General features: G+C 40.0%; 1 protein-coding gene across 6 annotated transcripts in view; it reads left to right on the forward strand.

The window, feature by feature from the left end:
- The window catches only part of PSMD14 (proteasome 26S subunit, non-ATPase 14), a 57,217-nt gene extending 39,146 nt beyond the window's left edge, over window positions 1-18,071 (forward strand). For all 6 annotated transcript variants that reach the window (XM_081008857.1, XM_081008856.1, XM_081008858.1 and 3 more), the window contains 5 exons: window positions 7,279-7,386; window positions 10,174-10,248; window positions 12,610-12,735; window positions 13,494-13,556; window positions 17,674-18,071. In XM_081008857.1, coding sequence (XP_080864983.1) covers window positions 7,279-7,386; window positions 10,174-10,248; window positions 12,610-12,735; window positions 13,494-13,556; window positions 17,674-17,772 — 471 coding nt within the window. In that variant the 3' untranslated portion in view covers window positions 17,773-18,071. The remainder of the gene's footprint in view (window positions 1-7,278; window positions 7,387-10,173; window positions 10,249-12,609; window positions 12,736-13,493; window positions 13,557-17,673) is intronic.
- Window positions 18,072-26,772: the final 8,701 nt, after the last annotated feature.

A 26,772-nucleotide genomic window follows, 5' to 3' on the forward strand; every position in this document is an offset into this window, starting at 1 on the left:
ATGGCAGCATAAATAACGAAGTGGTCATAAACCTCAGCTGCGCTTCAAGGGTCATGTGTTCCATTTAATTTTTAAAGAATTTAGAAACCAACTAAGCAGTTGATAACAGGTCAGTTGCAGGTGATAAAAGAGATTTTAGATGGGACATTACTTCTTCTGCACCTAGCATAGCTACATTATATCCTTTGCAAAGAATTTCTTATGCATTATTATGTTTCTTCATAAAACTATGGCATGAACAATAGCTAGATGACTGAATTGCAACACAATACATTTTTGAAAGAGCTTCTGTATGTCGTAGGGTTTAGTGGGGGGTTGTTGGGTTTTTTGCTGGAAATATATGCCAGAAATAGCTTCTTTTCTGAGTAACTGAACTGAATTAACTGATTGCAGTTAATCACCTTAGACGTTAAATCTGTATTTGTAGCATGCCCTCCCCCTGAAATGTTGTTACCTCTGATTGTGTATAGATATTTTAAAAAGTTTTTTTATTTTTAAAAAAATACCTTCAAGTATATAAACACTTGTAAAAGCTATAATTCCACTGGAAGGTCTTGGATTCTTAAAAACACAACAATATATTAGAAAATAGATTTTAAAAAGTAGTAAAAATATTCCCTTTACTGGTCTATAATTAATCATATTGAAAGAACTTATTAGGATGATAGCTTGTTAAATGGATTATTTCATGATTTGGATAAAATGTGTATAGATGGAAATTCAGTTGAATGCTAGATTTTGACAAAACAAGCAGTATCATGGACCTTTGATCAGAGGACAGCCGTTGATACAAATACGGAATGTAGCTGTTTTTCATACAATTTTAAAACCAACACAGATGTATACATAGGTACAGTTTTTAATTTGTATTGACAGCTTCAAAATATTTAGTATCTATTTCTAAACATTGCAATTACTAAACATGGTACTGAATTCCATGCATCCCACAAACTAATTATATTTGCAAGGTCAGAATGAATACACATATTCAGAAAAAAATATAAGGTTATATAAATGTGTCTTCTACTTGGCTGTTATATCACAGTTTGTTGATCTGGAGTATAATGTGTACAATTCACAAATTTGTCTGATAACAGAAAGTGGTGTGTGATTGTGTTTATTTTACTAACCAGTATATTCACAGCAATCACTTCCAAATATCTCTCCAGTAAAGATGTGTTAATTACAAAACAGACAAGGTCTTCTATTATATTAAAGCTACTAACAAGAAGACAGCAGGAATCACACATGTAAATAGCATCATCAACCCCTATTTTAGTCCTCTGTTTTGATCTGTGAGTTGCGCATAGACCAAAGGTGCTATTAAAGACTCACTGTATGAAATAGGCAGCATTATATGAACAAAATTTATTCAACAAGAAAACAGACCTTTAACATGAATTTAACAAGCCTGAGAAATTATAAACTATCATATGCTGCAGATTCATGCAGTGATAATAAACAAAAAAAAGGAAAGGAAGAGGTTTCCTTAAGCTAGCCAAACCGCTAATGGTTTTGTTATAAGCTGTCTACTGTTGAAGTGACCTCTGCAAAGTCTCAAGGCACTTGCACTAGGCAGGATTAAATCGTCCAGTTGGTGAAAAGAATTGCTGTATAGGACAACATGTAATAACAAAAAGCCACCTTGATCTGTATACTTTTTTTTTTCACTTTGCTGTTACACAGAGCTCTTTATTCCCCCTTCTTAGGGAGAGGTAATTGTCATGTAAGCCTTTAGGCTGCATTTTAATGCAATTATGCATTGTCATGGTCAGAAGAAATTTAGAGGTCTAAAGAACTCTCAAGTCCTTGCAAAAACAGAAGTGATATATCAATTTATTTCCTCTTGAATTGACCCTTGTGATATTGGCGTTCCAACTACTGTGTCCACAAAGTTTCCGCTGCTAAATTTAAGGTGACTGCACTGCTGTCACCGCATCACAATGAAATTCAAAGTACACAAACCTAAAGAAGGCTTGAGCTACTGCATATATCGCAAGTGCTCACCAGGGCTTTATCCCTGAATCTTACTGTAGCATAATTAACACCTCCTTCATCCACTGCTCATTAGTGCACTGGACATTAATGAGCCTATTTATTTTGATACGATTATCTAAAGAAGGGACTCGTTTGTTCTTGCTGCGCAAAAAAGCAATTATAAGATTGCATAGAAATCAAAATGTAGGGTGTGTTGCTGCATTTATGCTTTTTTATTGCATCCCAGATCTAATTTTAGGTTGCAGGTTGTTGAGCATGTTAGTTTTCCTTAAGACAGTTGCTATAGTGATCACAGTGAATTCCTTTAATCTTGGTGTAGTTAAAATATTCTTTTTCTCATTGGTTGTAATGATGCTGTTAAGTAGAAGCAAAATGTCACTCAAGTCATATTTTTGTCCAGTAGTTTATTAGAAATGACTTTCTTAATTCCAAATCAGATGCCCTTATGCAATTGCTGTGCCTAGGCATAAAAGCCAGTACAGTGGTACCTCGGGTTAAGAACTTAATTCGTTCCGGAGGTCCTTTCTTAACCTGAAACTGTTCTTAACCTGAGGCATGCTTTCGCTAATGGGGCCTCCTGCTGCCGCTGCGTCGCTGGCGTGCGATTTCCGTTCTTATCCTGGGGAAAGTTCTTAACCTGGAGCAACTGCTTCCTGCTAAGCAGAGTTTGTAACCCGAAGCATCTGTAACCCAGGGTACCACTGTATAATTTTCTCCAGGGACATATATCTGAGCACTGATCAACAGCACAGTCAGATAGGCAGACCACTGGTGATTATCAGAGACATAGAACTGCCTCTGTTCAAGGAGCAGCATGGAAATTGATTTGAAACAAAGCTATTGGATGAATGTCCAGGGTTCCCAAAGCGTTTGTGCTTGTATAGTTCCACCACAAACCACTAGATGGCTAAAGGCATTTCCATAAACGTTGCCCAAATATGACCTTGTAAAACTGGGCCGCTGTAATCATAACACCGTTGTAAAACCTGATGCTTGGCCATTGATTCAGCATCGTTTGCAGCAAGTGATTTTGAAAAGTGCATATGGAGCTCAAATACAAGTAGAAGCAATTTTGTTAGAAAACGCCATTGCAGTCTTGGATGGCTTCCATGTTTTCTAGTGGAGCAGTCAGAATCCATTCTAGGAGTGTAAGTGTTAGTACTCTAAAATATGAAGCACCTTTTGAATCTGATACACTGCCAAGTAATTGTATCTTTATCCTCAGTGTAAATTCTTTATTTGTGTTGTTTCCTATCAAGTAAGCCTCTAGAGGACTGCAGTGTAGAATATTTAGTTATGTTTTTACTTACTTTTTATTTATACTCCCTTTTTTGCTGTGGTTGGGCATTTGCAGGTGTTCATAAATTAAAACATCTGGTTCAAATGCTGCTTCAAGAGTTTGGGAAACTGATAAGAAACCAACGTTTCATAAAAAATACTAGATTTATAACTGAAATTTAAAAGCTGGCGCCGATCTCTAAAATACTAAGCTTTTGTAGTTGCTGTAACGGTGTCATACAGTTGCCTCAATCTAGGAAGGGAAATCTAGGCATGGGAATGACTTTTCACAGGGAAATCATCTTTCCATCATTTTTCTACTGCATGCATAACAGGGACAGGGGTACCAGCAACTGCTACACACACACACACACACACACACACACACACACACAATTTATCAGAGGGGTACATGGCCAGTGTCTCCACAGTGTCAGCTGTGACTTTATTTCCTTCCTTGTCAGTTGATCAGCTCTGATAGTACAGGAGATAAGAGCTGGAAAAGGAATAGTGTCTGAGAAGCAACAGCCACAAGGCTGTGGTGGTGGTGGGTTGTTTAATTTATGACCCATCCTTCACCATAAGACGCAAGTGGGTTACAACCATTTAAAATACAGTGTTAAAAACAGTTTTAAACCATTAGTCACAAGGATAGAGTGGGTCCTAAATATAAATATACAGTGGTACCTCACGTTACATACGCTTCAGGTTACATACGCTTCAGGTTACAGACTCCGCTAACCCAGAAATAGTACCTCGGGTTAAGAACTTTGCCTCAGAATGAGAACAGAAATTGTGCGGCGCCTGCACGCCAGCAGCGGGAGGCCCCCATTAGCTAAAGTGGTCTTCAGGTTAAGAACAGTTTCAGGTTAAGAACGGACCTCCGGAACGAATTAAGTACTTAACTTAATCTTGGGTGTCAAAGGCCAGGATAAGAGGTACATTTTTTGCATACATTGGAAACTGTATAGTGAAATTGCCAGATGTACCTCCGTGGGGAGGGAATTCCACAACTTAGGGGCTAATACTGAAAATGCCCCCTCCTGGGCTGTTAAGCACCCCACCCCACCCTGGGTCCCAACCTCTTGGTACATATGCGCTTGGGGTTTTCTTATCAGGATTATACAAAGCATCAAGCCACCTCTTACATACTCTCATTTCTTTCTTCTCTTTTTAGTTGCTTCTGTTAGGAAGCACACAGTATATGCATATATTTGGATCTCACTGTCTGGAAATCTAAAGTAACTTTTTAAACCGGGTGGGGAACCCATCAAGTAAACGACAATGTTAGGTTAAAATTATGTATTTAATTAGGCCAGATAATCATAAGGATAGAAGGAATGTGCAGGTATCTCTGCCCCCCCCCCAAGAAACCCCACCAAATATTTTTGCCTTCAGTTACATCTTACATTGGACAACTTCAGTTACTCTGTGGTACTAATGTGCAAATAATAGTTCTTTTTTGCAGACTACCCAAAAGAAATGGCGTGGTGCTAAGCTATTGGGCTTGGGGTGCAGGATAGTGCTAACCCCTTTCAAGAAGCAGCAGGGGGCTGAGCATGGTGTAAATCTACCTACTAACTCCTGAGTTTTCATTCATTTAATGCAAGTTCTAAAAAAAATGTAAGACACCTTTGTCCCATACTGTTTGGGGACTTTTTCTTATAGAACTAATTCCCCAAACTTTATACTTTTGATGGTTTGCTGTTTGTATAAGGACACAGGTAGTTGCCTAAATCTGAGTCACATCAAAGATCCATCTAATTTAATATTGTCGACACAGACCTGCAGTGGCCCAGGGTTTCAGGCAGTTTTCTGTAGTCTTACCTAGAGATGCCAAGGATTGAATCTGGGACCCTTTGCCTACAAACTGGTGTTCTGCCAGTGAGCTACAGATGTCCCCTTTTGAGTTAATATCAGCCAACAGGGTTGTCACCCTTTGTAAGTCCTCCAGCAACCACATTAAGCTATGCAGGTTGCGAGCTGAAATGTGGGAGAAGGGTTCTTCAGCGTCTCTTTTTCTTTAACTTCATGATGATGAGAGCTTTGTTAATTAGACAGAACTTAAACATTTGATGTGTCATTCATTAGCAAGTGCTTAAAAAAACTTTGGTTCAGGAGTACAATTTATGCTTTTAATTTTCTGAACAATAGAATCTATAGTTGATGCTTACAGTGCAGTAGGAAAATTCCTATTTGTAGCTGTGTTTGTTACTCATTGGCCTTATGGCAGTGCTTACAATGAAGAATGACTTGCATCACATAATATTCCAACAATATACTCTTGCATTTGTTATTTCTCTCTTCTGCCATGTAGGCATAAAGGATATGTAATCACCCAAAAGTTGTTTGTTCCACCCTCTGATCCAAACAGTTTAAACTCTTGTTTGCTGCCCTTTGGTACCCAGCTGAAGAGCAGAACCGAACAGCTTCTGTAGCTTGGGGATTGAAAGAAGATAACCTCTGGATTTCTTTTGCTGACCTCTGGATTTCTTTTTAGCTCTGCTTATTTCAGTTCTGTGGGGTCTCATTGGTAATGCTAACCTTTGAATCATTGATTCTTCTTAGTCCATGCAGCTTTCCTACATTTTGGGAGGCCTCTTAGGAATGAATCCTGGCTGCCTCTCTCCTGTGCTCTTAATGTTTGCTTGGAGTCATAGTCTGATTCAAGCGCTGCTTCCACACAGAAAACATTGGCATTAGGAAGAAGCCTAAAAACTCTTGAGTGGTTCCTCATCCTGTGATCTCATGCACATCCTATTTAACTTGCCGCTGGCATTCCCCTAGTGGAGATGTGTGGTTGTGTGTTGATGCAATTGTCTGTTGGTATCATTTCCTAAGGCTCAGTGTGGGTTTTTGCCATGCTATTCCTACAAAATTGTAAAGCTGCAATATGCTCCTTTCCTTCAACACGCTTTGCACATTCCTAGTAAATAATCCTGCAAAATAGGCTACTGTTATTATCCTCTTACCATGGATGGAGAGCTGAGAATGTAGCTGGTAGTTGAGGTGAGATAAACTGGGGGTTTTAGACTCTCAGCTCACACTACACTACACCGATTCTCTTTGCTTTGAGAAAAAGGAAAGTTGGATCACTGCTAAGCAAATCAGCTTGAAGGACTGAGGCCTAAATTGAAAAACAACTTGTCTCTAGCATTGTAGTCCTTTGTGTTGGTTGCCCCACATCAGAATTTGCAGTGTCTGTTTTCGACCCACCGGGTCCTTTCTGAAGACTCCATAAGCAAAATCAAGAGTCGCCTTTATGGCTATGGTTTGAGAGCTCTTCAGGATTAAACAAAAATAAGTAAATAACAAAACAAAAACACCACCCCGAAAGTTGCCCACTGTATATTTACAGTTGTAAGTGACCTTGATTTTTGTTCCCTTCCCTTTTTTGGTTTTGCTTGGTTTTGCTCCTGGCCATGACACTGACAAGGTCGTCATAATCCATCCGACAGTTTATAGCCTCTTTCCTACTTGCAGGGAGTAAAAAGCATCTGACTAGAAGGGAATACATGGGGAAAGTTCCTTGCTGACTATAATTTTGTTGTCATTTCAAGTATTCCAGTGGTATAATTGATGTGACAGGACTGGGCTTTAAACATGGTCCCTTAGCTTGTGCTCACTTTCAGATTTAGTTTCCCTGTCATTCAATTTGACTAGGTAAGATGTAGGTGACAAACATGTTTTTAAAGTTACTGTGTGTGTGTGTGTGTGTGTGTGTAAACTTAAGCCATCAAAATAAGAGTGTATAAAACTTAATTTATTTTTTCTCAACTGCCCCAAAAATGTAGTAATTGGTGTCACTTTACAATACTCAACCTAGTTGGTGTGCTGATGGCAGAGACAGCAGGTGGTTCTTTTTTATTAATATTATAATTAAATAATTTTCTGGAGAAAGGCCAAAAACAGATGTGAGTTGATCGTGACTTCTCCACTGTTACTTGGTGCAATTGCTTGTATTTTCTACAAAGAATTGACTTTGGCGTCTTGTTTTTACAGGTTGTTATTGATGCTTTCAGATTGATCAATGCTAATATGATGGTCTTGGGACATGAACCAAGACAAACAACTTCAAATCTGGGTCACTTAAACAAGCCATCTATCCAGGTAAATTCAGTATTTGGTATATATGTGTCTATATATATTTTTTTATAATACATATTATTAATATTTGCATACACACACTTTTTTTTTGGTAAATGTAATCTTCCTCCATAACCCTATCTGATCACTGAGGTCATTAGACAAGGCCCACATGTTTCTCATATTTGTCCTATCATTACTTGGAGCAGGGTATTTAACAATAAAACTCCATCTTTATGGAACATTCTTCCTCCTGAAATTAGATAGGTACCAACTGCAGTTTGTTTTTGTTTATCTAGGCATTCCTAGGTTGTTAATATCAGCTTTGTAGGCCACCAGCCTTTGTGTAAGTTGTTGAACTGTATTTTAAACATTTGTTAATTTTATATTTCATTTTATAATACACTGATTTGAGCATTTTGAATATGAAATGACTTATAAATACAATAAATTACATTTATAAAATACTGACTCTTACTATAGAGATGCAATATTACAGCCAAAGTTAAGAGATTTCATTTTGCATAAAGATCTATAGTGACTCATTTTTACGGCTGCCATGCCCCTTGTTTTTCCAGAGATCACATGCAGATTTATCAGATTTTTATAGGTGTGTGTTAGAATAAATTATTTCTACATCGTTTTGTTTTAAACACTGATGCTTCTTCTGTTCTCTCTTTCTGTTGGTCCTAGTTTTTCATATAAGTGCTGGGTTCATAAGGGCAGTTCCATTGAAGCATCAAATTAATTGCTTGGAATATCTCTGCTAACTTCAGTAGCTCTTCTAAACAAATCTGTACTTATGGGGTTATAGCTTGCCTCCATTAGCCCTTCAATCTTAGCTCCTCAGAAAATAGGCCTTTTTGGATATTTCCTCATAACCTGAGATTTTATTTGCAGTGTGATCCAAAATACAAGTCGTGGGTTTGCAGGCATCCTCCCATGTTCTCTTTAACCACGGGTAGAAGATAAAGGGGATAATTCATTCTATCCAAAGTTGTGCATGTAAAAAGCTTAATAGTCAAGTTACATGCAATTTGTATGTATCTTGGGGTTTTTTAATGTTTTTTTTACTGTCTACAGTAAACCACTTAGAGAACTTTTGTAGTCGTAAGGCATATAATTTTTAAAAATAAAAACAAACACCCTATGTTATTTTATCTTGTAAGAATAATCTGGCATTTAAGACTACAGTTCTTGGAGTTGGATATAAACAGAGCTCCATACAGGAAGCTTCTTGTTTCTTAAACAAGCGTTCCCTCATGAATGATTAATGCTTTGTCGCTATCATTCTCATGCTCTAATGACAATAATTTCAAAAAATATATATATTATTTTTTCTTTCAAAATGAATTTTAAAAGGCCCAGATAGTTGCCACAAAGAACCTTAATTATTTCTCCAAAGATTAATTACAGGAGCACCAATAGCAACATATGCTGTAAACACTGAACTTGAAAACAGCATAGTACCACTGTTGAGTTGGAATCGTAGGCTCCAGCATTTTCTCTCACCCTGGAGACTTCCTACCTAGTCATAGTCATAAACTCCTCAGACTTCAAAACGTATATTGGTAGCATGAATGCAGTAGCTTAACAAAATATTGAGCAAACCAAAGAATGCTTGTTTAATAAGGTGGAAGTATATTACTCAATTTGAATCTGTGCAAACTGCAAATCATAATGAGTATAGAAGAACCCACTAATGTTTTTGATTGGGTACGGGCAAGCCTGTGCTTGTCTGTTTCTAGAGAATATATTACTGGGCTTTTCAAGGCAGCATGTAATGACCTCTCCGGCAAACCCCAAAGTGTCATGCTTCATTATTATTTTGTTTTAGAGAGTTCAGTAATACCTTGGTCTCAGATCAGCTGTTAAAAGCATTGCCAACCTTTGCAGGTTCTTTATTCCAAGCCCAAACCTAACAATTTGTATATTCCAACATTCCTTCTAAATTACCATCCATTAATATGTGTCATTCCTTAGAAACAAGAAACAAGAATTCAAATAGTTATGTGTCTGCATGTGGAATAACAGCTCTTGTCGTATAGGATTTTGTTGTAGCAGCTCCTACTGTCAAAGAGACAAGCTGCTGTTTGGCTTCTAAAAGCGATTCTATCTTTTTAGTGATAGAAACTGTGGCACCAGAACAGGCAGAAAACCCTCTGTCCTTCAAAAAACAGCAAATCTCAGTTGAGGCTGTGGCTCTCCCTTGTGCAGATCTGATATTACTTTGGATCCTGGCCAGAAACAGTTACATGCATTTATTTAACTTCCATTTGAAACAAATACTCATGTTAAAAGTTTAACTATTGTCATGTGAAAATTGTCTGCTTTGCTTAAGGCCATTTTAAGATTGTATTTTACATAACTGCACCAAAATTAAAATTTTGGGTGACAGAATAGGACTTGTATCCAATGTTGGTCCTACTCAGGGTTGTCTCATTGAAAATAATGAACATGTCTACTTTGGGTCTATTAATTTCAGTAGGTCTGATCTGAGTATAACTTAGACAGATACATCCTTACTAAAAGGATTAATCATCTTCTATACCTAGTTATAGTCCCCTACTTGTACCCTTTGGAAATGTGTGTTTCATTTTGGATGTGTTTCTAGCAAAATATAAAGTACATCAAAATATGTAATTGATGGCTATATGTTTGGGCAGCTTTGGATATGGAAACCTAAACAACTTTCAGGAAAGTTTTTCAAATTACAGCTCAAGTCCATGTTTCTAGACTTTAATCAGATTTTTGCATGTATTTAGTAGAAATTATCAGATATATTTTATTTATTGCTTTTAAATGTTCTAGGCGTTAATTCATGGATTAAATAGACATTACTACTCCATTACCATCAACTACAGGAAGAATGAACTAGAACAGAAGGTAAGTTTTGTTCCTAGCGTATTTTCAATTGTTTGGGGTATTATTTTAAAAAATGCTTGCAAATGGCTTAAATTGACTTACAGCATGCTGCAGTGTTGTGATAAGAATTTTAATTTCTAATATCTTTTGTTGTCATTTATGTCATTCTCCCCCCCCCCCCTTTACGTCATATGGTGAATGCATTACCTTGCCCAAATGAACCTCAGCCTGAACTTCATTGTGGAATTCTACATTTCTTCCAGAAGGCACCTGCATGCCTAACTAGTGAATGCTAAATAAGTTTTTGGTGAAAATCAGTCTGTCTTAAGTCAATAATTTAGGAACATCTTTGTTTAAATGATGAAGGAAATGTGGCTATTTTTAAACCCACATATTTCTAAATGCTATTTTCCATTTCTTTGGTCCTGCATGTAGAGAATGAGGTATTCCCTAAGGTGTAGAACTTTTATAGATTACCACCAGTATCTTGAATTGTCTTTGAAAACAAGCAGATTGTGTAGTTGCTACAGTACAGAATGAATATATTTATGCCTTCCACTACCTGAGAGTGGCATGGTATAACATTCTGCAGTGGCGGAATATTCCAAAGAAATTTTCAGGACAGTCATATGTAAACTCTATTCCAAAATCAGTCCTCAGGTTTACAAAATCATGAATGATGATGTCAAGGTCCTTGTTTCATGAAAACTTAAGTTTTGTATGATCCAATTAGAATTTTTCCTTAAACTTGCTGAGGTAATATTGAGAGGCACACTTAAGTCGTTCAAAGCTGAACGTAAGAATAACTGCTGGCAAGTTAATAATTCCTTGTTGTACATCATACTCTTTTGTTGTTGTTGTTTCATTACAACCAAAACCTTTTCTGTGCTTCAAATGATACAATAAAAAAGTTGTTCTAGAATTCTATATACTGGTTTCTATATACTGCTAGTTTCCTTTCTGCCTTACAAAGTCTACTAATTTCCCCCAAATGCAGAATGTTATTGTATGGTATGACAGCAATAATAGATTCCACTTGGCTTGTTCATCACTGTCGGTAAATGTTTTTTAGTAGAATCTAGTTGGTGCCCTTGCAGTCACAGAAGAGCTTTGATCCAATTGATGCTTTCACAAACAGAAGAGACTGGGATTTTTGCTGATTTGCCCTTCCACCAAGTTCTAGAGAGTCCCTCAGCTTTCTGGAGCCAATTTTCAGTGTAAGGGGATGCTGAGGACTGCAGGAGGGAATGGTTTGTTCTGTTATTAGAAGCATCTACTGGATCAAAAGCACCAGGGAGCCAACTAGATTCTGCCCTTTAAGACAGCCTCTTTCTATGTCAAGTAACTCCCATGCTAGTTATTGGAGGGTATAGAAATTAAATAAAGGCTGTATTCAAACATTACAGTTACATAGTTTTATTGACAAACAGAATCTATCCTTTGTCTTGCTTGGAACCACCTCATTAAAAGTGTGCAAGAACCAGATGACAAACTCTTTGCCAATTCAAAAAATTTAAAAAAGGAGAAATGAAATACTTTTGTGTTAGTGTTGGACCTTCTGTAATAGACCTGTGCTTTCAAGACATTAAGAAACCTACAAATGAATGGTTCCTTTGGATCTTAGTTCCTGCAGAAAACCCTTTTTTTCTCTCTCTCTGCTCTACATTTTGGAGTCTAGGCCTTAGAACTAACCTGAGGAGATTGTATTTTTGTTCATTACACTGCGAGCACTTTTGTAAAGGCGAGAACAGTAATTGCCAAGTGTGACACAGAAGAGATTTTAGGATTCAGGGCTATTTCCATTAACATGTGAAGTCTTCACCTAGTGCGCAGGCATCCATTTCAGTCCAGTGTCCTTCTCTGCACATTCATGACTTCATTCTCATGACTGGGAATCGGACCTCTGCAATTCTGACACCAATTATGTATTGGAAGCTGATAGTCTGGCAGAATGCCTGAAACCACATGATCACAAACCATTTTTAGCACTCAATTGGGTCTTTATAAATCCCCCTGTGAGGGTGGGTTCAAGTTTTACAATTATCTTTTAGAGCAAACAATTTCTCTCTCATCAGATGATCTCCAATGGATACTCAACTCTGGGGTGAGGAGTCAACTTACAAAACAGAAAAATGATCTGTGATAGCCCCAGTTAATTCAGACTTGGCAGCAGTGTTCTAAGCACTTTCCGTCACCAAAAACTTTCCTGTCTCTTGCCATGTGTTGCTTCAAATCCTGATAGACATAGAAAATCTGCATGATTCTTCACAGTTCAAAGTTTATTGCATAACTGAGGCCACAATTACTAATACCCAAACTCCTGCTCTCACCTAGAGTAAGCACTTCCACAATCAGTAATACTTTGTTGACTTTCCTCACCAGATGTTGCTCAATTTACATAAGAAGAGTTGGATGGAAGGTTTAACCCTTCAAGACTACAGTGAGCACTGCAAACTCAACGAGACAGTAGTGAAGGAAATGCTGGAATTAGCAAAGAACTACAACAAGGTACCACAGTATGCCATTGCTTGAGCTGGGGTGCCCCAGACTTGTTTTTGCCTTTGGAATTCCAGATTCAGATATCCAGTCTACATGTACTGGTAGGATAGCTGTTCATCCTTTAAAAAACAAAGAATAAAAATCAGGGCACTTAGTACTGGAATTGGGGGCCAAAAACCCCAAACTGAAATGGCATTGTTGAACATTAAAAGTGTCTAAGAAGTGAGCATGAAATTGCCAGCCCTGCTGGCATCTGCTTTCTTTTTTAAAAAGGTAGAAAAGTGCACAACATAGACAGGCTTAGCCTTTATAATATATATAAACATGTTGCAAACCTAGCGAGAGAGAAGGGCTTATCCCATCAGAAGCAAGATCCAATGATACTTGCGTGTTCCTTGCTAGTTGTGCCACTTCCTTCCATCCTCCGGTTGTCTCCCCCTCTATCAGAAGTTAGGCCCCTGCCCTGAAGAGTGTTTCCTTTTTCATGTCAGTCTGTGAAGGGTGGTGTACATTGTTAGCACCACAGATATAAATGCTACACTTCACAGACCACTTACAGTGGCAATGAAAGCACTGTTATACGGGGTGGGGGGTGGAGATGTGGGCCTTGACTGTTTCCCTAGCACAGCTTCCTTTTTCATTGGGTATGTAGTGATTAAAATGATGCTGTCACTTCAGCTTCAGCCTTATAAAAGAACATTTAATTTTGGGGGGCTCCTGATTTAATAAGATCTCAAATGCTAACCTTTTCTGCATACCCTTCACAGGCTGTGGAGGAAGAAGATAAGATGACACCTGAACAGCTGGCAATAAAAAATGTTGGCAAGCAGGTGAGGTGTAATGAATTATACTGACGTGAAATAACATGTTTTGTGTATTTTTGTTTAGTCACATGCTGATGATTTTTCCTTTCTCCTTAACTCCTTACAAATGGTGCACTTATTTCCACTGAAACAAATTATTTGAAGTCTTTGACTTTGAGATAGTCTCAACAGTGGGGCATAAAATTGTCATTTGGCATCTGCCACTGTTTCATTTGGTATTTTTCTACCTAAATAAACCATCTGGCATCCTATCCTTAAAAACAGTGGGTTTTCCCTAGTATTCCTGCACTTGGGCACCAAAGCCAAGAGAACAAGAATATCCATATAAAATTCTGTCATCAACACAAAAATTCAGCCATTACCAATGCTCAAAGCCCATGTCCTTTGGATTTTAGGACGGTAAATTTGGATTGTTACTATGAAACCTAATCCTTGAACCCCAGAGTACTACTTGACTTGTTCCTTGTGCCATAGAGAGCTGGGAACGCCTTCTTTTTCAAATGACAATCCCCTGTGCCAAAGGGCATTCCAGGGGGGGAGGTATTCATAATCTGTTTCCATTTACTTGGAAGTAAAGTTGCCAGGTTGCCTGCCAAATAACCCCCCAGGGACCTTAAAATCCATGATGAGGGAGTGAGTTATCCTGCAGGCCTTCTTCCATTGTACACCCCACCCAGCTGCATCATGTGGCAAGCTAAAGGTATAATAACATGGTAACTAATATGGGGATGATTTAATATTGTCCTACCTTACAAGGTAGTGGATGTAAGGGCAGCACTATTTGAATATTACCAGGTGCTATGCAAATACCCAATATTGAGTCTCGTGGCAAGGACTTGGACATGAGTTTCAGTGAACAGGGTGCATATCCAGGCGTTTCTAGAAATGGCTGTGTAGGAAAGTCAGGCAGGGCTTTTTTTCAGCTGGAAGTCACTGGAACTGAGTTCCGGCACCTCTTTGTTGCATTTCAGCACCTCATTGGTGCATTCCAGCAGATGTGTAGTTTTGCAGTGCCATCCCCCTGCATGGTGCTCCGGGCTGCAGGCAGCAGGGTGATTTTGGCGGTGAAGGTTTTTATGTTATCCCTGTGGCATTGGGTCAAGCGGGCAAACATGGGGGGGGGGACACACTCAACAACTCACCCCGCTTAAAAAGGGGGAGTTCCAGCACCTCTTTCTAGAAAAAAATCTTCATCAATCCGAAAGGGCATTTTTGTTGAAGGGAGGAAACAAACTATTCTGATACTCCAGAATGTGGGGGGTTGAAGCTTTTTACAAACCAACCAACAAACCCCTTTTGTTTGAAGAAAGAGACAGTACTGAGGTTTACTATGGGTTGTGCCCAGCACCGATCAAGCAGATTTCTGCTCAGAATGTCCCTTTCTTTTCCTCCACCCTGTACCCCCCCAACAAACCTGATTTGGAGGGTCAAACCCTCTGGAGCAGATTTTGAAAAGACTACTAAGGGTGGAGCTACAGGCAGAGGAAAGGAAAGTTCTGCTGCACATGCAGAAATCTGTGAAAATGGAACTGCAGCATTGCATGCAGCTATTTACTTATAAATGGTTATAGCCATGGAACAGAATACGTTCCCTTATCATGTCATTTAAAAATTTTGCTGCCTGAGCAAGTACATCTACATCTATAGCAGGTATGCAGGGTAGAAATGAAGTTTAGGAAGGATGAGCTAGTTATCTCAGCTACAGATCTTTTACTATCTGTCATCTTGCTTGGATCCAGTTGCCTTGAATTGTGGTTACCTGAAGAATTGCCTTCTCCCATCCACACTTGCATTGATCTTGTTTGGAGGCCTTCAGATTCCCTCTTCTAATGTAGAGAGGCAGGCTAAAGAAGGTCTTTTTGCAGTGGTGATGCAGTGGAAGACTTGACAGGTGCCCATCCTGAGGTCTTTATAGCCTTGGGAGAAGGGGGCCTCTTAATTACAATCTAATAGGTGCTTCAGATATGAAATGCAGTTTCCTCTTGCTGGGTTTTAAATCCTGTTTTAAATTGTTTTGGCTGCTTTTTATGCCAATTTCAAGTTGGGGGGGTGGGGTTGCTAGGCTTTTTGCCTTTGTGATTTATTGTGTTTGGATTTAGTGGTTTTAATTGCAAATTGTAATTTGTGTTGTTTTTAAATTAAACTACCCAGGGGACTTAGTTGGATGGGCAGTATACAAATGTAATAAACCTAAGTTGCAGCTTTGGACAACAGGAGAGGCTGAGAAGACAAAGTCTTGTTCTGGCTGTGTCATTGGGTTTGCTTATTAACCAGGTTCATCTTGGAAAGCATAACTAATCTTGGCAAAAGATAATCCTCCTTTGTCCAACTGTGCAGTTTCTTAATGGAGGCACATGAAACAGTCAAAGAGTGGACAAAAATAATGTTTAATTCAGTAGCAAACTATGGATATGCTACTTGTTTGCAAATCAAAATTTTCTAAAAAGAGCATTTTAGCATCAGGGTTTTCCCCCCCACTTCACTATCCCTCACCCCCAATCTGTATTTTATGGTTTGTTTTCATTTATTTAATTGGAAAGCACTTTTGATTTGAGTGAGGATATCTTAAAATAACATGGGATGGAGTCCCAGTTCCATTGGAAGCAAATGGCAAAGCTCCCATTGATGTCAATGGAGCCCAGAATTCATTAATGAACTTGATAAATGAATAAGAACAAGACAGTGTTATGATGGATTGTTGAAATTCACTATTAATTTTCAATGCAATGCATACCCAGATATTTAGATAAGTATCTTTTTCAACAGGGTGACATGATTATGGTTTAATAACAACATTGCATTTTGCAGTGTGGTACTGTACATGCCTACTCATTGAGTTCAGTGGGGCTTACTCCTAGGTAAAGGGCTATGCGATTGTGATTGTGATCTGATGCAGCCTGCTAGTGTTGCAGTTGGATTAAGGGTCAGACTACTTTTGACACGGCTCATCAGTTCTTTCCCCCAACAAATTGCGCTTTCAGTCTCAGTAGCTACAAGAAGATGGGGTGGAGCGTATGTGGGGCGCCTTTATTCTCTCGCTGCAGATGAGAAAGCACCTTGTTAGCGTGGCTTTCAACAGACAAATTGTAGGAATTGTGTTGAGCAACCCATTATCCTCTAACCACTCTTCCCGCTCTTAATTGCAGCCTCTGAGGCTGTTTTGCACTTTAAAAAACAAAAAAAAACCTTGCTTATTTGGCTATGGCTATTTTCATGCTGATCTGTTGCAACTATTATTACTATGATTTATTTATTAAAATTGTATACTGCCCTATATCCGCAGGTCAACGAGCACAGTCAGCATGGGGGAGCATAGTCTTGAATAGCAAATGTTGTCCTAGTAGGTCCCTATATAGTAACTCCCTGCCACTACCTCTTATTTAACTGCCCTAAAGCAATCACAAGGGGGAACTGCTGTGTTGGAACAGGTTTTGAATGGGGTGCCCTTTAATATGAAAAAGCAGCACCATACAAGGCCACAGTCCTGTGTTTATGGGCAGTGTGGGTCTGATTCAAAACAGTTGCAGACAATTAATGTTCACGCTGCTGAAGATCTCCCCTGGCACTTCATGGTGGTAGGCAGGTCTGAAATTTAATAAGTGAAGAAGAAGATGATGATGATAATCCCCAGTCAAGAATCCTCTGCACATTCCAGTGTTGTCACAGAGCTTTCTGTGCAATGTAGTCCCCCCCCCCCAAATCACCTGGATTGCACACAAGGAGCTGCCCAAGCCAGTACAAGGAGTGGGAAAGCTATTGCACGTGTGAAGGGCTTCATTTATCCATCATTGTCCTCCACTCCTATAGCCACAAGAATTGCCCATCAATGTCAGGATATTAAGGGGGAAAGAAGTATGTCTCTTATTGTTAGGTCCTCATTTGTTCAAAATGCCACTTTCAGGACAATAACATGCTTAGTTTGTATGAACACTGTGCAGCCTCAATCTAACGCTTAAGGTTTTTTAATTACAAACTACTTCAAATAGCTTGCATAAGAGAACCCTGAGTTTTAATTGCTTATTGATGCCATCAGTTCTGCCGTGGAATAGAAACACAGAACAAATAATTGCAAACGTGATGTTCCGATAAGGTCTACGAATAATATTTTCTACTTGTATTTTAGGACCCCAAACGTCACTTAGAAGAACATGTGGATGTGCTGATGACTTGCAACATTGTCCAGTGTTTAGCAGCTATGTTGGATACTGTTGTATTTAAATAATGACTTGCTTGTAAATGCTGTTCCCAGTCTCTGATCATCCATTGTTTCAAGCACTGAGACTAAGATATGTTTGGGTGTCAAAGACATCATTTGCAGTCTAAGAGCATCTCTCTAACACCTTTTCATCTCAGTTTATGCAATTACTTTGGATATGTTTTTATGTCAGGGTCTTTGCAAATTCCAGAGCAATTCTGGAACTGAGTTAAAAATGTGGTTGGGGTTTGGTGTGGTTTTTCATTTAATATTTGGAAGAAAATCAGCAGTATATATATTTTGATTATTGCCATATAGGTGTTTTTTTTAATAACTGTAGTGTTCTGCTTGTGTTGTTCATAAATTGGGGAGGGTATATTGTTGACAATATTGTACAAAGTTCAACAAGCAAAGAAATCTATTTCAGTAAGCTGATGGGACATGGAGACCTGTGGCATGTGGTCATTTGTTGTTGCGGCACATATCTCTTCTATGCATAGGCAGCACTAATGTGGTCTTATTGCTTTCGGTGTGAGGGAGGACTGAACCGCAGAAACTTTACAAGAGCTTGTCAGTTATATACCCAAAGCAATACTAGGGCACTTCTAAGCTCTTATCAGCACTGAGTTTGCTTCTGTCCTTTCCCACTCCCGTCTGAAATTATAACTTTTCAGGTCAGAGGAGTGTGGCTTCCAAGCAGACATGAGCCTGTGTATGTGGCCTTTGACCACCGGGCAGGGCAGTTCACCTTATTAGAGAATGACTTCTTAAATTTGTGCAAAAGGTGGAAACAAGATACAATGGTATTGAAGAGAATTTGGATCGCCTAGCTTGACGAATGGCCCCTGCAATGTGCTGATTAAAAACCTTGAAATTGGAGGCAGGTTTTTTTGAGAATGTATACAGTGGCCCAGTTAATTTGAGCTATCATTTTGAGCAAACAGGAGAGGGGCAATTTCACAGCAGCTAACCCGGACACCTTTATGGGATGTGTGCTGGAAAGGGGCAGTGGGAAAGCAAGATTTTGAAAGAAGCATGCTAAACCCATCAAATGCTGCACAAAACAACTAATCTTCTAAAACCCTTGTGAGCTAATCATGAAACTGGCTCAAGCTTCCTGGCATAGCTGCTGTAAGCGATGGTGAGCGTCTGTTTCACTACAGCTCTGTAAAGTACAGAATTCAGTATCTCAGAAATGTTCATTTTCAGTCGCTTTCCCCCCTCCCAACTTTTTGTTCTTGCTCTTGGGACTGCAAAGAGCCTTGAAAGTGTATGTGAATTCAGAAAAAAGGGTAGTGTACGCAATGCCAGAGTAACAAACCTATTAAAAACAAACTTGCCATAAAATACAGTGATTCTTTGTCAACAAATTCTGCGAAACACCAAATCAAAAACATGCCTTCACAAATTCTTTTTGGGTTAAATCTTTTATTGTTATTATTTGTAAAAAAGAAACTGAAAAATACACATTTAATCAAACAAGGATTTGCACGTTAAAAACCATAAGAAAAGATGGAACCATCAAGACTCGTTCAAGAGAGATTTTTAACCTCTGAAAATAGTTTTGTAAACAATCTCTTGCTGATAGATTCGAAGGTGAATAAAGGAAGAGAAATTTACCAATAAAACAACCCCGATTTGTCTGTTTTCTTTCACTCTTAGATAATTTTTAACTTCAGCCACTACAGGAGAAGTCCACATCTTTGCTGCCCACTTTTTAAAAATGTGCTTGCTTCCAGTATCCGGTGCATAAAGTTCTGGTAACTACTGTCATTCATGCTGTCTTTGTATTCGCTCTTGAATATGCATTGGCAAAAGACAGCTAACATATAAAGTGTAATTGAATAACAGTAACTTCCCTGTCCCCTAGAATTGTTAGCTTTCTGTTTGAATTAAAAAATTCTTTTATTTTGTAGTCAGAATGCAAGCCGTTGGAGCACTACAGTTTTTACACCTCACCTAAAGTAGTAGAATCAGAATAAATGAATGTGAAACAAGCAATATTGATGCAGATTGCAAAACTTTGGCTATCTAGGCATAAGATGTGGGGTTTTTTTGTTTTTTGTTTTAAAAGCAATACACACAGCCTTGAAGATGTAAAGGATTTTTAATTAAATTGAAGACTGCAGCTGAAGAGGGCTGTTTTAATTGATTGGGAGATAAAAAATATATACTGTACAAGCATTAAAAGGAACAGCTGAGGGAGTTGGGTATGTTTGGCCAGGAAAAGAGGAGATTGAGAGGAGATACAGCAGTCATCTTCAAATATCATCTAAAGGGCTATCACATGGAAGATGCAGCAAGCTTGTTCTCTCCTGCTCTGAAGGGTAGGACCCAAACCAATGGATTCAAGTTGCAAGAAAGGAGATTCCGACTAAACATCAGAAGAACTTTCTGACAGTAAGAGCTGTTTGACAGCGGAACAGACTCCCTTGGCAGGTTGTGGACTCTCCGTCCTTGGAGGTTTTTAAGCAGAGGTTGGATGACCATCTGTCATTGATGCTTTGGTCAGGATTCCTGCATTGCAGGGGTTGGACTAGATCACCCTAGGGGTCTCTTCCAGCGCTACAGTTCTAGGATTCTAATATTTGGGAGATGAATGCACCTGATGCATGGCTTCAACATCCCTTTCCCAAATCACTGTGATTTACCTTGGAAAATAATTCACTGTGAAGCTAAAATTGTCCATCAAAACAAAAGAACTACCACTTCCCTCTTCAGCTCTGGCCGTTTTCTCCCATCAGCTTAGTTTCATTTCTCAGAAAAGGTAGGGGGAAAGCTTGCACATTTAACTTGAAGGTGGGGAACCTCAGGTGCAGGAGGCAAATGCAGTCCTCCAGCTCTCTTCATCTGATGTTGGGACATTCCCAGGCTGCAGTCTTCAGTGCTGCCCTGTGGCTTCCTCAAGTGCCTGGCTGGAATGTTCCCTGGAACTGTCACAATGCCTTTGCTTGCCAGGATGGAGAGCCCCATCTACCACTGGCATATGCAGGGATGCCAACAGGATTTCCTGCACCCAGTACACTGCATGTGTATTGTTCCCCCTGCTAGTCTGCTGTACCTTACAAGTTGGGTAGAACTGCTTTTTAAGTACACATGTTTACTCGGTCTAGCTCACCACACGAGGTTGCCGCTAAAATGTTATTCACAGATCACACAAAAATAAGCATGCCTAAGGTCAGAAGAAGAGCCTCCTTGCTTTAACTGCAAAATTTCCAGAGTCCTGATATTTACAGCAAAATACAAAAACAAAATCAAAGTTTGCCAACCCTGGTGAAGAACAACGAGCAAGAATAAGAATCTATAAGTATGCAGAGTCTTACAAGTTTTAAGTGTCTGAACTACCAACTCTCGGCCTAGCCTATCACACTGGACTGTTGTGAAGATAAAAATAGGGAGTGGGAGAAGAAAACAGCGTACACAGCCCTGAGCTCCTGGAAGGAAAAGCAAGGTACATATATGCAATGGCAAGCAACTAATACTGTAAGCATGTGACATTTCACAACTCAGCTTGGAAAACTTCCTAAACTTGATAGTTCCCCCGCCCCTTCTAAAGTATAGCCTGTTAGAATTTAGATTGTGGCTGCTGCAAGGTATTTGATGATCTTAGGTTCTATTTTCTGGTTAAGTTTGTATTTTCTATTATAATTACTATATATTAATAAACAGCAATGATGACATGCAGACCAGTGATGACACGGGTGGGGGGTAGAGCGAGACATGGAATATTGGAGGAGAGGGGTCAATTTCAAGGAAGTAGCTTCCAAATCATGCCAAAAACAGCCAGTTGTGTTTTATAGTATAAAGACAGCTCGCAGGGAGTGAATGAAATAATGTGGACACAGAGGAAAGTGCTTATCCCAGTACACATACAGTCTTCCATCTGGCTAGCAGCAACAATAATGAACTGCTCCTGTTTCTTCTGCTGTTCTTGGAGGCCTCCCTCCCTACTCCCAGGTGAGGGTGGTGAGCAGTCCTTCCTCTGTTTGCTTAGCAACAGCAATTAAGTTGTGTAAGCAAGCTTAGCAACAGCAGCTTCTTTGTATCTGGCTGATGGAACCTTTGAAATTTGCCTCCACTCTTTGCTTTCTAACTTTCTTCATAGCTATCTGCTTGACTGCTCTTTTTTCTAAATGAAAGTGAAGTGGTTCCCCCACTCCCAATAGCTTGCATCCTTGTGCATGTGTGCCCCCTGTATGCCCGTGTGAGCAGCCCTGAATATACAGTCCCAGGTTTCTTATCAGGGAATGTGGCCCCCTGTCTAAAAAGAAAAGTCCCCCACCCCTGTTTAAATGTTTGGAAAGACCAAGGCCTCAGAACAACTTGGAAGCTTAAGAGTGTCCCTGATCATCTTTGAGACACTGATGCATAAATGTGAGATCATGACCCAAATCACGTGTTTCATTTAGTTATTTCGGATATGCACAGACCAGATATACACCACATCCACACACAAATACAGACATGGCAAAGCCTAGCAATTTGTTCTCAGACAGCTGGGGGCAAGGTGAATCTTCTTTCCTCCAAACTCAGGATAGCCACATGTGCCCGCCAGATCTTGGTGGACTACACCTTCCACCATCTCTTACCACTGGCAATAGTTGCTGGGGATAGTGCGAGTTGCAGTCAGTTCCCACATCCCACTGCAATCAATGGGCCAAGGTTGCATTACTTTAATAAGGATGTAAGGCTGCAAACCTACAACCCATTTCCTGGAACTAAGGCCCACTGAACCCAGCAGGAGTTACTTTTAAGTAGACAAGTGTAGGGTATAACTCATGGTGTCTCCAGCTACAAGAATTGGGCTGCAGGAGGAGAAAATTAGAATTTGTCGCCTCTAGCTCCTCGTACTATTGGTTTCCTTGCCAATAGGCACCAGCCTCAACTTCTAGTGTTACACTTGTCAAAACTACTTTTACTTCTGTTATAAGCATACAGGTTTGTATTTAGATCTTGCCTTCTTTCTTCTTCTACACCGCTCTAAAGGATCATTCTGGCACTCAGCTTAGATCCTAGCCCCACTTAGCTGGGAACAAGTCTCACTGAATTCAATAGGACTTATTTTTGAGTAGACATGGCCAGGATTACACTGTAAACCCAGTGTAAGTCATAACTCATCAGTCAGCTAAGAATGTGCTGTTTAAGCTCATCCAATTTTGCTACGAACTTTCAAGCCACTGACCCTCAGCATATGAATTGCTGCTTCCTGAATGCAACTCCTGCAATGCAGGAATCCCAACTATATCATACATGACAGATAGCCCTCCAACCTCTGCTTAAAAACCTCCAGGGAAGGAGTCCACCACCTCTGGTGGGACTCTGTCTCACTGTCAAACAGGTCCCACCATCAGAAAGCTCTTGATGTTTAGTCAGAATGCCCTTCTTGTAACTTGAACCCATTGGTTCAGGTCCTAGCCTCCAGAGCAGGAGAAAGCAAGCTTGTTCCATCCTCCATGTCACATGCCTTTAGATATTTGTAGGTGGCTATCATATCTCCACTCAGTCTCCTCTTTATCAGGCTCTACCAGGATAAGCATACCAATACTCCCTCAACTGTTCCTCATAAGACTTGGGTTCCTAACCATTTATAATCTTGGTTACATACCTCTACACACATTCCAGCTTGTCAATATCCTTTTTTAATTGTGGTGCCCAGAAATGGACACAGTTCTCTAGGTGTGGTTTGACCAAGGCAGAATAGAGTAGGACTATTGCTTCTCTTCATCACATGAGCATAGCCAGGATTTTTGTTGGAGGGGGGCAGAACCTCAGCTATGGATTTTTATTGATTTGGGGGCAGCTGCCCCTCCCTGCCCTCCCCCACTCCCCCTTGGCTACGCCTAGGCTTGACCAGGACAGTATATTTCTATTACTGCAGCCTAGAATAGCATTTGCAGACATAGGGTCTGGTAAGTTGTCCAGGAGTTTCTTCCCCTTTGCCCTTTGATTCTCAATATTATTGGACAATGGATGTGGCCATTTGCTGCTTGACTATTGTCCCAAGAGAATCTTCATGATGGCCTCTCAAGCAAGACTCTCCATATGTCTCAAACTTGCATTTTCCTTAGTGGAAATGATAAAATGCAGGTAAAGGTTCTTAGCTGGAAAATATACAGCATGAGCAGCAGAGATCTTTGTTAAGGTATGTCTATCTCTGTCCTGTGCAGTGTGAGAGAGTTTTTCCCTTATACTTTAAATGGTTTTCTGTACTGAGATAACCAGCTAGGCCCTGTAGTGTTGGAAGTTCCACACAATAAATTTCTGCTGTGCAGTAAGAGACTTGCGCCACCTTAAAGGCTAACACAACTCTATTGGGGCATCAGCTTTTGCTGAAACAAACTAACAGGACTGCCCCTCAGGGAATGTACTAATGAATGGCAACTTAGCAGCATCATGCTGGAATTTCCCATTGAAACTTGTTGTTTTTTTAAATTGCATTAAAGGGCCACAACAGAAGGTTGCATTAAGTGATAATCATAGAGTGGAGCCACTCACACCATCAGACATGACTTAGGGCCATTGATTTCAAGGAGAACTTAATGGGATACAGCTCAGGATGTTTTGGGAAACTGAAATTACCACCTTTCTCGCCTGGTTTGTACCCTTTGGATACTAGTCTCTGTAAAGGGCAGATAAGCCCATAGATACTCTTTTCTTAATGCATGCATTGCAAGAGGATGGATGCCTCAAGTTTATGTGTACTGGGATTTCTATGTTTCAGTTAATGGAATTGATTGGACAACCAGTTTTTAAAAGCCTTCTGCCTAACCTAAGGACTCCATTGTACTCTATAAAGTTTTAAGGTTCTCTCTTCCCCGCCCCCCCCCCCACCTGCCCCACTTTTAGTCCAGCATTGCAGAATATAAACAAGTTATGGTGATGTGGAATTAAATTGCATATAGCGTAAGATCAGCTAGGACGTTTAAAGGATGCACACACACAACCTTAAGAACTTTGAACCTCAACATTTCAATTATAGCAGGACTGGTCTCTTTTAATGACTGCCCTCCCACATTTTTCTCTGCAGATTTTTCTCTGCGTTGGAACCTGCTGAGCAGAACTTCCAGATTTGGGGAGAGGGGCTAAAAATAAAACTTGAACCCTGTCGAAATTCAGAGGGACGATATAGTTAAATAATACAGATGTGGTTGGAATGAATGTCAGGTCACCATGTGGAATGCCAGCTTCCCAGTTACACCAAAGTCTTATTCGGACTTGGATGCTTGAAAAAAGGAAGCGAAAAAGATGTTTATGGGAGGGGGCAAGGCGCTGAGCTTTTCCTGCAGTGGGTTTCAGCTTTTAAAATGGGAATACAGGAAGATGATCGCTTATAAAATATGGTCCGGTCTTCATTCCTCCCAGACTGCTGTCCTGCGATTGGTGGGATGGCGAGCCAATCGGGGACTGTCCAAAGCATAACACTGTAGATATGCTGTGCTACTGAAGAAAGTTATTTCTTCGCACCCTGTCTAAGGAGTGTGTTACTCCCTTTAGAATTAAAGAATTGTAAGGTTGGATGGGACCACGACTTTCATCTAGCTCAGCCCCCTGCTAGGCAGCTCTTACTTTGCCTCAGTGGCATATTAGCCCCTTAAATCTATATTTAAAAAAAAAATAATGCTGTGTTTTCCATTTAATTAGTGACAGCCATTTTCAAGCTGGTATCCTAACCATATTCTGGTCTAGGGATTTACCCTTGAGCCTCACGGAGCAGGATCGCGCTGCATTGATTGAAAGGCAAACCTCTCCTGTTGAAACCAATGGCCTTCAAAGTGTTTAACTAAGCCTGGATTTTTAAAATCCGTCTCTCTCTCGCTGTCTTTTCAAATAAATAAAAAAAGTGTGTTTTAGAACATCTTTCCTCTGATTCTAGCAGCATGTTAATTTATTCCTACGAAATCCAGGTAATTACTTGTGACAACCGTCTTATTATCACAGGAGAGAGCTCCGTGTGAAAGAAAAATATTCAAAAATACCGAAGGAACACAAGCCTGAAGAAAGCGACGGTGCAGGGAAGAGAGAGGTTGAGGTGGGGGCTTTGGAGAATGTCGCTCTGACTGGAGATGGATGCCTCGTGCGCGGCTTGTCTCTGATAATCTCCCCCGCATGCACTGCGTGCAGATAAAATATTTATTTACCAAAGAGCCCGTAAACATCAAGGCAAATACATTAAGGCACTTCAAGCTTATGATTATTTCAAAACTGAAAGGAAATAATACTTTGGATGAATATGGATGGAGAAAAAGAGAAGGGGTGTTGTTTCCCCCCGTTCCCTTTCTACCCCCCAGGGTTGTAGTTACTTTTCTATGCTAGGAGCTGATGTTTGTTTTGGACACGGGAGGGGCAGGGAAGGGAAGGAGGGAATTAAAGGGAAATAATAACTATTATTATTATTATTTGCACGATGACAGTCCGGGATGAAGCTGACCCTGACACGTCCTGATATCATCTGGTATTATATTTTAGTGGCCGGCAGCGGCGCTTTTCTCGCGTGGTCAATTCGTGTTAATAGTTGAGAGTGAAGGAGGGTGGCCTGTCCAATCGCTGCACCTGAAGAGGTGGGGCCTCTGTCCAGTCGCATCCTAGGCTCTGGGCTCTGGGTCGCCTGCTTCGGATGCCAAAAAAGGGAGCCGAAACTTGCGGTGGAAACACATTGTTAGGAGTCAGGACATCGCGGGTGGGCGCTTGGACCCCTGGCCTGTATGGCGTCAGGTGGGGACTGACCCTAAAGCCCAAATTCTCTCCCTCTCTCCATCTCTCCTCCTTAAGGTGCTCTTGAGTGTCTTTTCCTCCTCGTCCCCCCAACAAAAAAGGTCACACAGTTATGACAAACACAAACAACCTCTCACCACAGCCTTCCTATCCCCTTCCCACCCCCGCAATCATATTAATAATATTTATTTTATTTTATTTTTAAAAGTCTCTCTCCATCCATTTGCCTTGCTCGTCGCGACCGGGAGCCAGGTGATTATCCTAATTAATGTCTATCTAATTAAATTACAGTCAGCGGTGAACCAATGGCAGGAG

The sequence above is a fragment of the Podarcis pityusensis genome, assembly GCF_964106645.2.
Source record: "Podarcis pityusensis genome assembly, chromosome: 1".
Taxonomy (NCBI): Eukaryota; Metazoa; Chordata; class Lepidosauria; order Squamata; family Lacertidae; genus Podarcis; species Podarcis pityusensis.